Source organism: Desmodus rotundus, chromosome X, assembly GCF_022682495.2.
Source record: "Desmodus rotundus isolate HL8 chromosome X, HLdesRot8A.1, whole genome shotgun sequence".
NCBI classification, from domain to species: domain Eukaryota; kingdom Metazoa; phylum Chordata; class Mammalia; order Chiroptera; family Phyllostomidae; genus Desmodus; species Desmodus rotundus.
Window position 1 is genome coordinate 62895916 of NC_071400.1, and position 13767 is coordinate 62909682.

The 13767-nt window shown below is 36.8% G+C and overlaps 1 protein-coding gene across 6 annotated transcripts in view; it reads right to left on the minus strand.

Moving 5' to 3' along the window:
* Positions 1-5678: 5678 nt before the first annotated feature.
* The window catches only part of RRAGB (Ras related GTP binding B), a 56932-nt gene continuing 48843 nt past the window's right edge, over positions 5679-13767 (minus strand). For all 6 annotated transcript variants that reach the window (XM_045198623.3, XM_024564339.4, XM_045198625.3 and 3 more), the window contains 5 exons: positions 12344-12439; positions 10043-10165; positions 8521-8612; positions 7347-7462; positions 5679-6204 (listed from right to left, as the gene is read on the minus strand). In XM_045198623.3, the coding sequence (XP_045054558.1) occupies positions 6107-6204; positions 7347-7462; positions 8521-8612; positions 10043-10165; positions 12344-12439 (525 nt within the window). In that variant the 3' untranslated portion in view covers positions 5679-6106. The remainder of the gene's footprint in view (positions 6205-7346; positions 7463-8520; positions 8613-10042; positions 10166-12343; positions 12440-13767) is intronic.

Consider the following 13767-nt stretch of genomic DNA (forward strand, 5'->3'; position numbering starts at 1 on the left):
CCAGGTCCCTGGTTGGGGGCGTGTGAGAGGCAATCACACACTGATGTTTCTCTTCCTTTCTTTCTCCCACCCTTCCCCCTCTTCAAAAATAAATAAATAAACAAATCTTTTTTAAAAGGATTTAAAAAATAATGACAAACTACATGAGGCTTCTGAGTCAGGTTAAAGAAGATTCCCCCGCAACCCAAGGTGAGAAGCAATAGCGAAGTGTTGCCTATGCCTGGCTGGGCAGCTATTTGAAGTGCTTTTTAAAATTTTTAAGTGAGGTATACTTGACATATAATATTATATTTGTTTTGGGTTTACATTATGATTTAATACGTTTATAAACTGATCAGCACAATAAATCTAGTTAACGTACATCAACTTACATATTTAAGAATTTTTCCTTGTGATACAAGCTTTTAACATTTAAAATCCTCTTAGGAATTTTCAAATATCCAATGCAGTACTATTTAACTACAGTCACCATGCTGCACATTAAATCACCAAGATTTATTTATTTTATAACCGGAAGATTGTACCTTTTGACACCCTTCACCCCTTTTATCCACCCGCACGCCTCACCTCTGGCAACCACCAATCTGTTCTCTGCATCTATGAACTCATTGTTTTGTTTTGTTTCTTTGTTAGACTCCACATGGAAGCGAAATCATATGGCATTTTTCTGTGTCTGACTTATTTGACTAGAATACTGCCCTCAAGGTCCATCCACTTTGTCTCAAATGGCAGAATTTCATTCTTTCTTATGGCTGAATTAAATATTTAAATAAAGTCACATTTTCTTAATTTACTCATCCATCGAGGAACACTTAGGTTGTTTCCATATTTTGGCTATTTTGAATAAGACTGCAATGAAAATAGAGTGCATGCATCTTTTTGAATTAGTGTTTTCATTTTCTTCAGATAACTACCCAGAAGTGGAATTACTGGATCATATGTATGGTAGTTCTATTTTTAATTTTTTAAGGAACCTTCATACTGCACCAATTTACATTATCACCAAGAGTGCACAGGGCTCCCTTTTCACCATATCCTCACCAACACTTAGAATTTGTCTTTTAATAACAGCCACTCTAACAGATGTGAGGTGATATCTCATTGTGGTTTTGATTTGCACTTCCCTGATGATTAGTGATGTTGAGTAATTTTTCACGTACAAGTTACCCATGTGTATGTCTTCTCTGGGTAAGTGTCTATTCAGATCCTCTGCCAATTTTTAAGTCACATTGTTTGCTCTTTACTATTGAGTTCTATGAGTTATTTGTAGTTTTTTAGATATTAACCCTTTGTCAGATACATCACTTGTAAATATTTTCTCACGTTCAGTAGGTGGCCTTTTCATTTTGTTGATGGTTTCCTTTGCTGTGCAGCTTTTTGGTTTGATGTAGTCCCACTTGTTTATTTTTGCTTTTGTTGCCTTTGCTTTGGGGTAAGATCCCCACAAAATCATTGCCAAGCCAATGTCAAGGAGCTTATTGCCTATGTTTTCTTTTAAAAGTTTTATGGTTACAGGTCTTACATTCAATCTTTAATCCATTTTGAGTTCATTTTTGTGTCCAGTATAAGACAGCAGGCTAGTTTCATTCTTTTGTATGTGCCTCTCCAATTTCTAACACTACTTACCAAAGATACTGTCTTTACCCCATTGTATAGTGTTGCCTTTGTCATAGATTAATTGAGTATATGGGCATGGATTTCTGAGCTCTCTATTCTGTTCCATCAATTTTTGTTTCTGTTTTTATGCCAGAGTCATATTATTTTGATTACTATAGCCTTGCACTATAGTTTGATATCAGGTCATGTGATACCTCCAACTCTGCTCTTCCTCAAGATTGCTTTGACCATTCGGGGTCTTTTGTGGGTTTGTATAAATTTTAGGATTATTTTCTCTAGTTCTATGAAAAATGTCACTGATATTTTGATAGGGATTGCATTGAATCTATGGATTGCTATGGTCAGTATGGACATTTTAGCAATATTCTTCCTATCCAGGACCATGGTATATGCTTCCATTTATTTGTATCTTCAATTATTTTCTTCAATGTCTTGTAGCTTTCAGAGTACAGGTCTTTTACCTCTTTGTTTAAATTTATTCCTAGGTATGCCCTGGCTGGTGTGGCTCAGTGGATTGAGTGCCAGCCTATGAACCAAAGGGTCACCAGTTCAATTCCCAGTCAGGACACATGCCTGGGTTTCAGGCCAGGTCCCAGGTTGGAGGTGTGTGAGAGGCAACTAGTTGATGTATCTCACACACATTGATGTTTCTCTCCCTTTCTCCCTCCTTTCCCTTCTCTCTAAAAATAAATAAGTACATTTAAAAAAAATTATTACTAGGTAAGTTTCTAATGTAATTTTAAGTGGGATTTCTTAATTTCTCTTTCTGGTAGTTTATTATTAGTGTATAAAAGTGCAGCCAATTTCTGAATATTAATTTTGTATCCTGCTACTTCATTGAATTTATGAATCACTTCTAATAGTTTTTCTTTGGACTTCTTATGGTTCTCTACATATAGTATCATGTCATCTGCAAGTAATGAGTTTTACTTCTTTCAAATTTGAATGTATTTTCTTTTTCTTGTCTGATTGTTGTGGGTAGGACTTCCAAAACAAAGTTGGGTAACAGTGGACATCCTCGTGTTGTTCATGATCTACCTCATGAGGTTCTTGTGAAGATTAAGTGAGATAATCCTTATAAAGCATTACAACCTGAAACTTAGGAAGTACTCAACTAAAGGTAGAACTGTTTTCATCTGGCAAACCCACCTAAGTTTTCATGATACTCTGTTGGGTTAGCAAATAAAGATGGTTAAAACTGGGGAAAACTAGGTCCCTATACAAACTGGTACCTGTATTCTTTATGCTAGCAGTAAGTAGCTCCCATTTGCAACATCTTAGTTATAAAATAGAAGTTTGTAGTCATTACTTTTGTCTAAAACAGTGGTTCACAAAATTTTGTATTACTTTGAGAATCAGTGGCCTAAATAAACTATATACAAGGTCTGTCGAGAAAGTATCCAGCCGTGCAATATGAAAAATAGAGACATTATTGAAGAAGATACAAGAAACACTGTACATAGAATGATGCCTCAGTCCCCTTCAAAGTACGCACCTTGGGACCTCACACAGTTCACCCAATCACCATCAGCTGCCCTGTCGTATTTTCCTGACTCTCAAGGATGGTGTGAAATCTCTTCCCTTTCAAAGGTGATTTTTTGTGAAAAGCCAGAGGTCGCAGGGCACCAAATCTGGGCTATAGCTGGGCTGAGTCGCCTGGGTGATTTGATGTTTCATCACAAAACTGCATGAGACATAATGCGTGAGCAGGTGCATTGTTATGATGAAGATGCCAATCACCAGTTGCCCATTGCTGCAGCCTTCTGAATCATCCAAAGTTTCCATGGAGGAATGTTCAAGCTTAACACAAAATTTGATGCAGATTCATTGCTGTACTCGCTCAGTCATTTTGAATGTGACAGCCTCACAGTACACATGCTCACTCAATGGCATTACCACCCCCACTGACTAGTACAGTGACGTTGTCATTGTTCACACGTGTATTTCAGCCCACTCTCCTTGGCTGCCAGGTCACATCAATGTCACACAAACCAATTTTGTTATATTAAAAATGGCTGGACTTTTTTCTGGGTAGACCTTGTATTTTACTTGGTATAATGCCTTCAACTCACCTTGTAAGCCTGGTGAACGTTTTCCCATTCCTGCTTCCATACCTACATTTCCTCTCTTCCCTAAAGTAGTTGTTCTCAAAGTATAGTCCCTGAACTAGCAGGATCAGCATCAGCATCACCTGGGAACTTGTTAAAAATGCAGATTCATGTGCCCCACCCCAGACCTACTCTTGTGGTGGAGGTGGGACAGCAAGCAGTATGTTTTAACAGTCCCCTCTTAGTGATTCTGATGCATGTTCAAATTAGAACCATTGCCCTATCCTACTGACATAGCTAACATTGCCTGTTAAAAAGCATCATCTCATTGTATCACTAGACCACAGGTGGCAAACCCAAGGCCCTCGGGCTGAATCCAGCCCTCCAACTTGTTTTATCTGACCTGGCACCTTGTTTCTACTTGGCGGCAGTGCGGAGCTCTCGCTTAACGGTTAAGGAGTAACTTAACTGTTACTCCTTACATTTATACAGCCCTAAAATTACATTCAGCCCTTTGAAGGCAACCAAGAGGCTGCCGTGGCCCCTGGTGAAAATGAATTTGACACCCCGTGCACCAGACCACGTTTCACATCTGCTTTTTATTTTTTCTCTCCATTTCTGTGTGCGTGCCTTCACTGTGCACTTGTGTTTCCTTCAGTTTTTAAGTGGCTCCATCTTAATTTTTTTTTTTGTCTTCAGGGACAAAGGGTAGTTAGTCATTACCATAAGGATTATGTTGAATAATAACCTTATTTTGCTAACCTTTCATCCTTTTATACATCCTCTACATCTAAGTTACAACTAGAATCTGAGCAAGAATTGAACCAAGAGCAAATAGAGTAATGATATAACTTTATGGGATTTTTTTTTGAGCTCTTCTAATTTAATGTCTGTATCTATATCTATCCATCCAACTTCTAAAGAAAGCGCTTTCGGGAAGCTCCTTCAAATCCCACCCCAAATATTAAGGATAATGAGGACGTGCCAAATTATGACTGCTATTAGTCACAGAACAGATCCCCAGTTCATTTGCTCTTTTCATTTTCCTAGATGTTAACAGAGTAAAAAAATCTGAAACGTTTGCTTTAAAAACTCTTCATTCTACAGAAGATTAATACAATTGTTGATAAAACTAGTCCTGTGCAGTTAAATCTTGAGATTTTTAATCTACATAATGCAGGCTACCTAAAAAAAATAGGAGGATAGTAAGTTGGGAAAAAGTGCAATTCTGGTGGCCTGGAAGAAGCTTTTTCACGACATAAAACAAGAGAGTAAGGGGACTAAATGGTAATGGAAAAAAATTTTAAAAAAAATTTAAGAGAGACAAGAGAAATGAGTCTACTGTGCTGTAGATTCCCTAAGTACTTTTGTGTTGTTATCCTATCTATAGAAAACTGAAAACCTAAGGGCTTTGAGTACTTCTAGGTAGTGTTATAAAGCTACATTTTCTCCCAGTTCACAATGCTTCCTGTTTTCCTTAGGGGATGATGTCAAATATAACTCCCAGCTTGAAAAAGAGTTTAATACCACTTGACAAGCATAATAAAGGCATATCCCATTAGGCATTATAGAACATAAAAAATTAATCATTCCCGGACCCCAAAGAAGAGTTACATCTCACAAATCCTATTATTTCCCCTCAACTTTTATTCATCCCTTCTCCAGTTATACCCTGAATCAGGCTTTTAACACACCTCAGGCCTGGATTACTATCAGAGCTTCCCCAACTGCCATCAGTCAGCCCATACAGCCTAGTTTAATTTTCTTTCAAAATTCCTTTCATGTAATTCCCCTCCTCAAAAGCTTACAATGGTTTCCATTTCCTAACCCATTATTTCTAAACACTCCTGCCTGGATTTAAGGCTATAATCAGGCTCCATCCTTTGCATCCAACTTTATTTTATACTATTTTCCAACCAGTAGGTCCCCTTCCCCTAGAATAACTGTGAAATTAACTTGCTCTATCTTAGGGAAAAGTTAAATAAACAAGGAAAAGAAACACAGACACTGAAATCCCTAACTGCAAAAGTTTATTTACAATTGGAGTTAAGGAATATTTTTAATGCATGCTGAGAAAACAGTAATATTCCAAACATCTAGGTTACTATCTGATAAGGAATACAAGACAATATTGGAAGAGACTTTGGCACACACGATTATTGGAACTAGGTTATCAGAACATACTATAGAACCTTATTATCAGAACACTTACACATTATCAGCTACTGTTACATCACGCCAACTTAATGGACAGGTCCTCTAATTTCTCACTGGCTATTTGAGTAAATAACATTCAAGGTTAAACATTAAGACTGGAGATTGTAGGGAAGAAATACAGAAGTGGTAAGCATCACAACATTTCAGAGCCTACGTACACGAATACAACATTAAGATTAAGAAACAGTATTTCAATTTTCTTCTGAAACAACTTTTGGCAATGTTCAGCGCATGAGAAGACACTGCTTTGGTCCATCCACTCTTTCCAGTTTTTCAAAGTGTTTCCTGGCATTGCGGATGTTGATCAGAGTAGCTGCAGAAGCTGAGGGAAGGGGTAGGGGAGATACCCAGTAAGTAAGTGCAGTCAGTCAAAGGAATGTCTGACTAACAAAAACAAATAAGCAAATAAAAGAGAGCCAAATCCCTCAACGTAGTACGTCACAGACAACACAAAGGGACAGGAAGCCCCAAGTTAACCAGGGTTTAATTTTTCTGAAAATGTAGATGTGTTTATATTTTAAACACAAAGTTCAAACATCAAAAATTTTCAAAATCTTTTATTTGGAGGCTCATAGTATAAAACCTATTATCTTATGTTTTATTTTAATATTAACCTAAGGCAGTAAAAGGCAGTAGATCAGAGATAATTTAAACTTCTGGGAACATCCTGAAAATACTGCTAGAACCTCGATCGATCTCAATGGCTGAGATGGATATGGCTACTATGGCATGGAAGCACCAAATACCTCCGTCTACGGCCATAACACAAATGTGGGAATATGGTCCTTAGAAATATACAATGACATATAAAACAGTTCAACATTTAATAGTCTAGAGCTTAGATTGACTAGTCTTTTAAAATCTATACCACATATAGCATAAATCATACATTTGGGTTCTCTTTTCTTTAGAATTAAGAATAATGTAACAATGGCTAGAGGGGAGTGGGGAGGGGATAGTGGGGAGAGGGGTCTACAGAAGCTACTATAGGGGACACAAGGACAAAATCAGGGGGGAGGGGGGGGATGGGATTGGCTGAGGTGGGGTGGAGGGATGGGGAGAAAATGCAGACAATTGTAACTGAATAAAAATTAAAAAAAATTAATAAAATAAAATAAAATAAAATCTCCAGATTCACTTACTTCATTTCTGAAGTTGCCAAGAACAAAACATAATACTGTAGAACCTAAATTATTTTTAAGCTTCAAAATATACATTTATTGAATAGAAAAATATGTATTATTAGTACTAAGACAGTTTTTATCTGGTAAAACATATATATAACAAGAAATTTACCATTTCAACCATTTTTAAACGTACAAGTCAGTGGCCTTAAGTGCATTCATACTGTTGTGCAACCGTCCTCATTACAAAATAGATTTTCAGTATCTAATAAAGTACCACCTCTAGGATAATTTAATAAACATGTGGCTCTGAACCTATGTCTGCTAAGTTTAAACTTACGAATAGATGGATCAGACATCACAACCATCACATAAGTGTTGGATGTAAAGATATCGATGAAAGCAGCAAAGTTAGAGTTCCTGACTTCCATGCTCTGGAAAGAGGCAGCCAGCTTGCTATGGGAGAGAAGAGAAAAGAGTAAAGAACATAAAATAATACCAAGAAATTCTTATCTTTCAGGTTAAACATTTTCATAGCATTATACCTCAATTCACCACTTCATCAAGACAGTTAATCACTAACTCCACTTTGTTTTCCAAAGAAACTCTAATGCTGAATTTAACATGTTTTGGAAAGTGACTTAGAAAGAGAGTTAGGACTTGATATGGACTGTGAAACGAAAGTGGGTTTAGACTTAGCTCCATGGTTAAAATCATGTTATAAAAGATTTCTCTAATTTCAAGAAGCTTTTTAGGTTGAAATCCTATCACTGAGATTAGCTTTGGAATTTTAGTCACACTGAAATTCAAGAAATGATCCCATTTCTTCGAAAACAAACAAGGTAATTATATCTGCACATCATTCAATATTTCTTATTAAAAACGTTAGCATTAAACATGCCAAAATATCTCAAAGTGCCTCTTATGCTAAGGTATAAAAGGAGTACATTTACACCATTCTATTGTCTGGGCATCAAAGTTTTATCGGAATAAGAATTTTGATTCTTAAATCTTTACTAAATTATGAGATTCAGCCATTCCATCTTCCTATGTTCACAATGCCAACAAGACTCAAACTGTATTTAATCAAAGCTGAGACAACATGACTAGACATTTCTAGACTATTTTGTACCATTCCTGAATCAGTACCTCCCTATTTTAATTACTGTAGCTTTATATAAAATTTTGGTATTTGGTAGGGAAAATTATCCTTCTTTCTTCTTCAAACTCTCTTGGACAATTTTTATTTCTTCCCAAACAAGATCAAACATCTCAAAAGGGTACTCTGCTTAGATATTTTTCATATGCTTCTTCGATATCACTTGAGTTTACATGAAAGGAAAGTAAGTTTCACTCACTCAGTCAATTGCAGGCTCCCTTACAGTTAGCTTTCTTTTCAATTGAAGGAACTATTCTGGATATAGAAGTGTGATCCACTACAGTTATTTGAACCTCTCAAAAATAACAATAACAATTTTTTTCCAGAGATAAAGAGATCACACAAGATCTCTTACCTGCAGCTCAGCTTAAACTGCTTAATAATGTTGCTGATTTTTTCAAATCTGTGGGCATCGCGTTGCTCTTTACATTGATAGTGAGAAATCACCTATGAAAAAGAACAAAGCCCTTTAAACACATGCAATGTAGTCATATCACCCTCTGCTAGCTACTCCTCCAGGCAAGCACCTGTCAGTCAGTTTCTTGATCACCTGATTTTAGGGCAGACTTGGCACCTGGCTTACTGTCTCATTTCCTCTGTCCCATATGCTGCCAACATTATGCATATTTCAACGTTATCCATAATTTCAACAGCCAGTGATTCGGTTATAATTTTATTAGATCATTTAAGTACAATCTACTTTGGCTTGTTGCTGTTATCACCTAATTTAATCATTAAATGTTCATTTTATTTCAATATTTCACAGGATGATCTTTGATTTAAAAAAATTACAAATCACAAGGGAAAAGTAAATAAAAATCCTTAGCTGTTCTTGGGGTGTACTTCACATATTTAATATTAATGAAGCCTGTAATCAAGTGGCTTTTGGTATTATATTTAAAAATCTTAACTAAAAGATTCTAACTTCTGAGAATTGACTATTTATAAATGAATCTACTCAGGATGGACTCCCATGCCAGCTGAAAACACTTGCCCGCATATTTTTGGATTTTAATAAAACCAGACAAGCATTTCCTATAGGCTGAATAAATAGAGACAAAATTTTCTACTAGGAAACAAACCTGAGTCACTTGCCAAAACCAATGATATAGATATTATCATCTCCATTTTAGAGAAGGGGAACCAAACTTAGAGAGATTAAGAAATGTGTCTAAAATCACCAAGCATTGGCAGAGCTCAGAAAAAAATTATTTACTGTAAGCTGCTCTTATGAGTTACATTTACTAAGCTGACCAGCAACTACTTATGCAGTGCTTTTTGACATCTCAAATTAGTTTCTGTTACTGTTATTAAAAAATTTTACTTATAAATATAACATTGGTTTTGTATCCTCTCTCAGGGCTATACATACAGGAGGCTCTAATATAGTTAAGATGAATTTATAACAAAAATTAGAATACCAACATACCTCTTTTCTCCTCCACCTCTCCAGCTGAACTGTTAGCTATGTCACTGAGTTAACTATATAACACTTCTTCCCTGTTAAAAAGTTTTCAACTAAGTATTTTAGAGAAAGAGGTGAATACAAGTTTCCTCAAAAGGGAAATAACCCTCATTTCATAATAAAATTCAATAGGAAACAGGGATAGTTCAACACAAATGAACAACAATTTGCAGAAATAATCTCAACTGTGTAGTAACGCATACCTAAGTTTCACTAACTACTCAAGAGCTACAAATCAAAGGCCATCTTTCAGGTCGCTTACTGACAGTACTACCTTATAAATAAGGCTATGCACGCTAACGTAATGGCAAGAGGAGAGAAGGTTCTTCCTGAAAGTGGCAATGTGTTGTTCTCCGTTGCTGAATAAAAGAAGGCAAGTGTGAAGTCTATCTGCAGAGCAGAAAGTTCTCACCAGAAAAGTAGCTCTCTCAAATAGAAGCACTTCATCAGCCTCGATAATTTCAGCAAAATTTCTTAGGTTCATTTCCAGTTGCTGAACATTGGGAATCAGCTGATAAACAATGCTGGACCAGGCCTAACAGAACAGAAGCATGGTGTCATATTACTAACAGGTAGCCAGTCCCAGACCTTTGCAAATAAGTAAGCACACTACAACATATGGACAGAAAAATATGGTGATAACTGAGTCCCAAATACTGATAACAAATATGATATAAAAGAAATAAAATGAGAAAACGAAGCTAGTATTTGATATTTATCCTTCAGTTGGAGTTTTGAAAAAAAATTCAAACACTTTTGTAAAATGCTGGAGAAACTTTTTTATACTGATAATTAAAAATAAAAAATAACTTCATTCCACCATGTTATTTTAGAAGTTGAAAACTCTGAGCTACTACTGGGCTAAACCAGCTTCTAATCCGGTCATGCAACAAATATTTAAATCTAACAATGTAGACTGCACTGAAAATCAGAACCTGATAATGCTGTATTTAACATCCTTCTAAGAATCAGTTTTGTGAAAATATCGGAGTCACACAGACAAATGGCCCCTTCGCTCAATGGGATAACATACGAGAGAAAATAGCGGCATCGTCATTCCAAAAGGTCTATTTTCAGCTGTATGAACTACTGAATTTCAAATGGTACACTGTGTGTTTGCCTAAAACTGACTTCATCTAGAGGAGTATGACTAATGAAAAGATGTGAAATTAACCACACCCTCCCTCTATTCTTTGTAAGGCTCTTTTATTTGAATTTCCATTATAATACTTCCTTCAATCTCACTCTAATTAGTCTGGTAAGGTGTAGAGTGTTCTTCTCTCCCCTACTAGAGGTCTGGAACCTGGTCTTAGTCATTTGCGTGTCCTAGAGCATCAAGCAGGTATGTGATGAGTGCTTGCGGAATAAAACTTAATATAAAAACAGGTTAGCTCTATGCAACATTTACGTAAGAGATAGTAGTGCCACATCTCTGTTCCAATTAGTTTTATTACTTAGGCATGGGGTTTCAGGTTCCAAGTTCCCAGGTTGGTGTTAATGTCACTGCTGAATTTACCTTGGAGAAGACACCAAAGCTAACCACAGCAGAGACATTGTCACTCACAGCAGTGTTGTGATTAGCCAAATGTCTTTGGTCGTGTTATGTATTGCCATCCTTCACACCGCAGTTGGTTCTTATCAGTGCGTCATGTCCATCGTTATTCACGGTTACCTGTTCTTTGGGAATAAGGCTTTGAGAGAAATTCGGCCCAAATTAATCTAGAACAGTACTTCCTAGACAGGAATCTCAAAAATTATCTGTTATTTGAGTGAGGCTGGGTCAATGTAACATTGGGAAAAAAATGAATTAGTTAAAAAATAAAAGCAATGGCTATTTTTTTAAAGTCCAATTTGTTTCTTTTTCTCCTTGGTAAATCAGGTTTCTGTGCTTCTGGTTGTAGACACTTGTCAGATGCAGTTGATACTGAGGCTGTGGCTACCAGTGACAGGGAAGGATGTTTTCTCATCCGGAGTTAGACTTGTCGCTAAGATACCAGAAACAGTCTGAAGAAAAGGTCTGAGCACAGGAGGACCTAAAGGAGCCAGTGTTTCAAATCACTAGATCAGGAGGAGAAAGGGAGGAAGCAGGATAAGGAACCTATGTGCCAGTAAGGTAATTTCAGCTTCGTCCATAACACAGCTACTATTGTAACCTCTACAACTGCTGCAAGCAGCGTGGTATCCATTCCAGCAATGGGAACAATCTTTCTGGTTGAAAGCACGCTAGTCTCCACTTGGCATGAAAGTGGAAGCTACCAAATTCTAGGCATAACATGTCTCAATTTGAGCCTCCATTCTCCAATCTCTCCCTTAAATATTGCTCTTCTGCTGCCATACAAACCTCAGCAGACTAGTGTATATCCTGTAGAAGTACCTGAATATTAGAGACAGCTCCAGTCAGCACTGAGACTGGTGCTGGGGTCAAAATGGATGACAGCCAGTGAAGCCTCGGCTGTCAGGAAGATCAGTGTCAAATCACTCATGACCGAACTGGCTAATTTGGTGTGGTTGGTAGGCCCACCAACCTGATCTAAGATCACAACCAAAATCTCTTAAGATTAATTTCTATATTTTTCAAACGATTTATTATAGATTTTTCAAAAATTCAACATATTTAGATGGCTATGACAGTTTTAAATCTTCTCCTTTTGGTAATACCCTTCTGGCTTTTTTTCATGCTCTAAAATGTGGGAACTCAGAGAAACATACACACCTTATAGAGAGTTTCATCCCAGATCGATGTTCGGAAACAAGAACATTCCAGTGGGCGAGACAGACGCCTCAGATCTTCTTCTCGCTCTTTAAAAATCTGAATTTAAAAGTCCAACATACTGATGAGAATATACATTCTCCCCTTTCTTTGCAAAAGCTGTGATATAATTATTTCAGCATATTTTAAACAGAAAGCATTTCCTCTTTCTTCGGAATTTTTCAATGTGTACATTACTTCAGAAACTAGGTGGCAGAAATGTTTTCAGGTCAGGTCTAAAAGTGCAACAGCTACTGGAGTTCTTCAGGCCCGTGCTGGTTGTGTGGAGTACTCCCTGAGAGCACTACGTTAAAAACTCAAATTTACCATGTAGAGTAGTCTTTAAAGAACACATATAACATTCTAAATCACCCAATCCCCAGATTTTAAGATCGGGGATTAAGATCATTTTAAGATCGCTACCCCATGTCAAACTTTGAAAATCAAAATATTTTAACCTTTGTAGATACCCTTCTCTCATGCATACATATATGCATTCTGTTTGGACCGTATTTACTTGGCTATACAGATATAACACCCCCCAAACACCCCCCCTACACAAAAACCTATTCATCATATGTATCTGTGTATGTGCCCACAAACATATGGGAAATACCTATTTATACAAATACACACACACACATTTTCCACAAATGGGTGAGTGTGTAGTAAGTGCGTATACACACAGTGATGGTTAATTTTGTGTATCAACTTTGCTAGGCCATGGTACCCAGAAGTTTGGCAAAACACCAGTTTAGATGTTGCTGTGAAGTTATTCTTTAGGAGAGATTAATACCTAAATCAGTAGACTTAAAGCAGATTCCCCTCCTTGATGTGGGTGCAACTCATGCAGTCAGTTGAAGACCTTAAAAGGGAAAAACCACCACCCCCAGGAAGAAGAAATTCTGCCTCCAGAAGCCAGCTGCAGTATCTTATCTTTCCTGCCTCTTTAGCCTACAGGCATGACGCAAAGACTGCAGACTTGCCAGTCCCCGCAACTGCATGACTCAATTCCTTAAAACCCATCAATCAAGCTCTCTCCCCACCCCCTGCTCCTTCCCTCTGTCTGTCTGTCTAGCTATCTATCTACACAAACACACTTATTATTGGCTCTGTTTCTTTAAGGAGCCCTGACACAGAGAAACTTCTATCTTACTTGAAATTGATGTTTAGGGAAGTAACCTAGTCATTTTTACTTTAAAACTTCCACGTCTGAAGTCTGAATCTTTAGTAAAACAGAATATACTTTTCTTAATTTAGTTTAAAATCCCACAAAGAAAATTAATGTATCTTTGGAGAGATTTGTATAAGTATTTAGATCAGTTGATCACTAAAATTAGAATTAAAAAATCCATAATGAGATCATTTGTTGGATGCTCTAGTTTTTT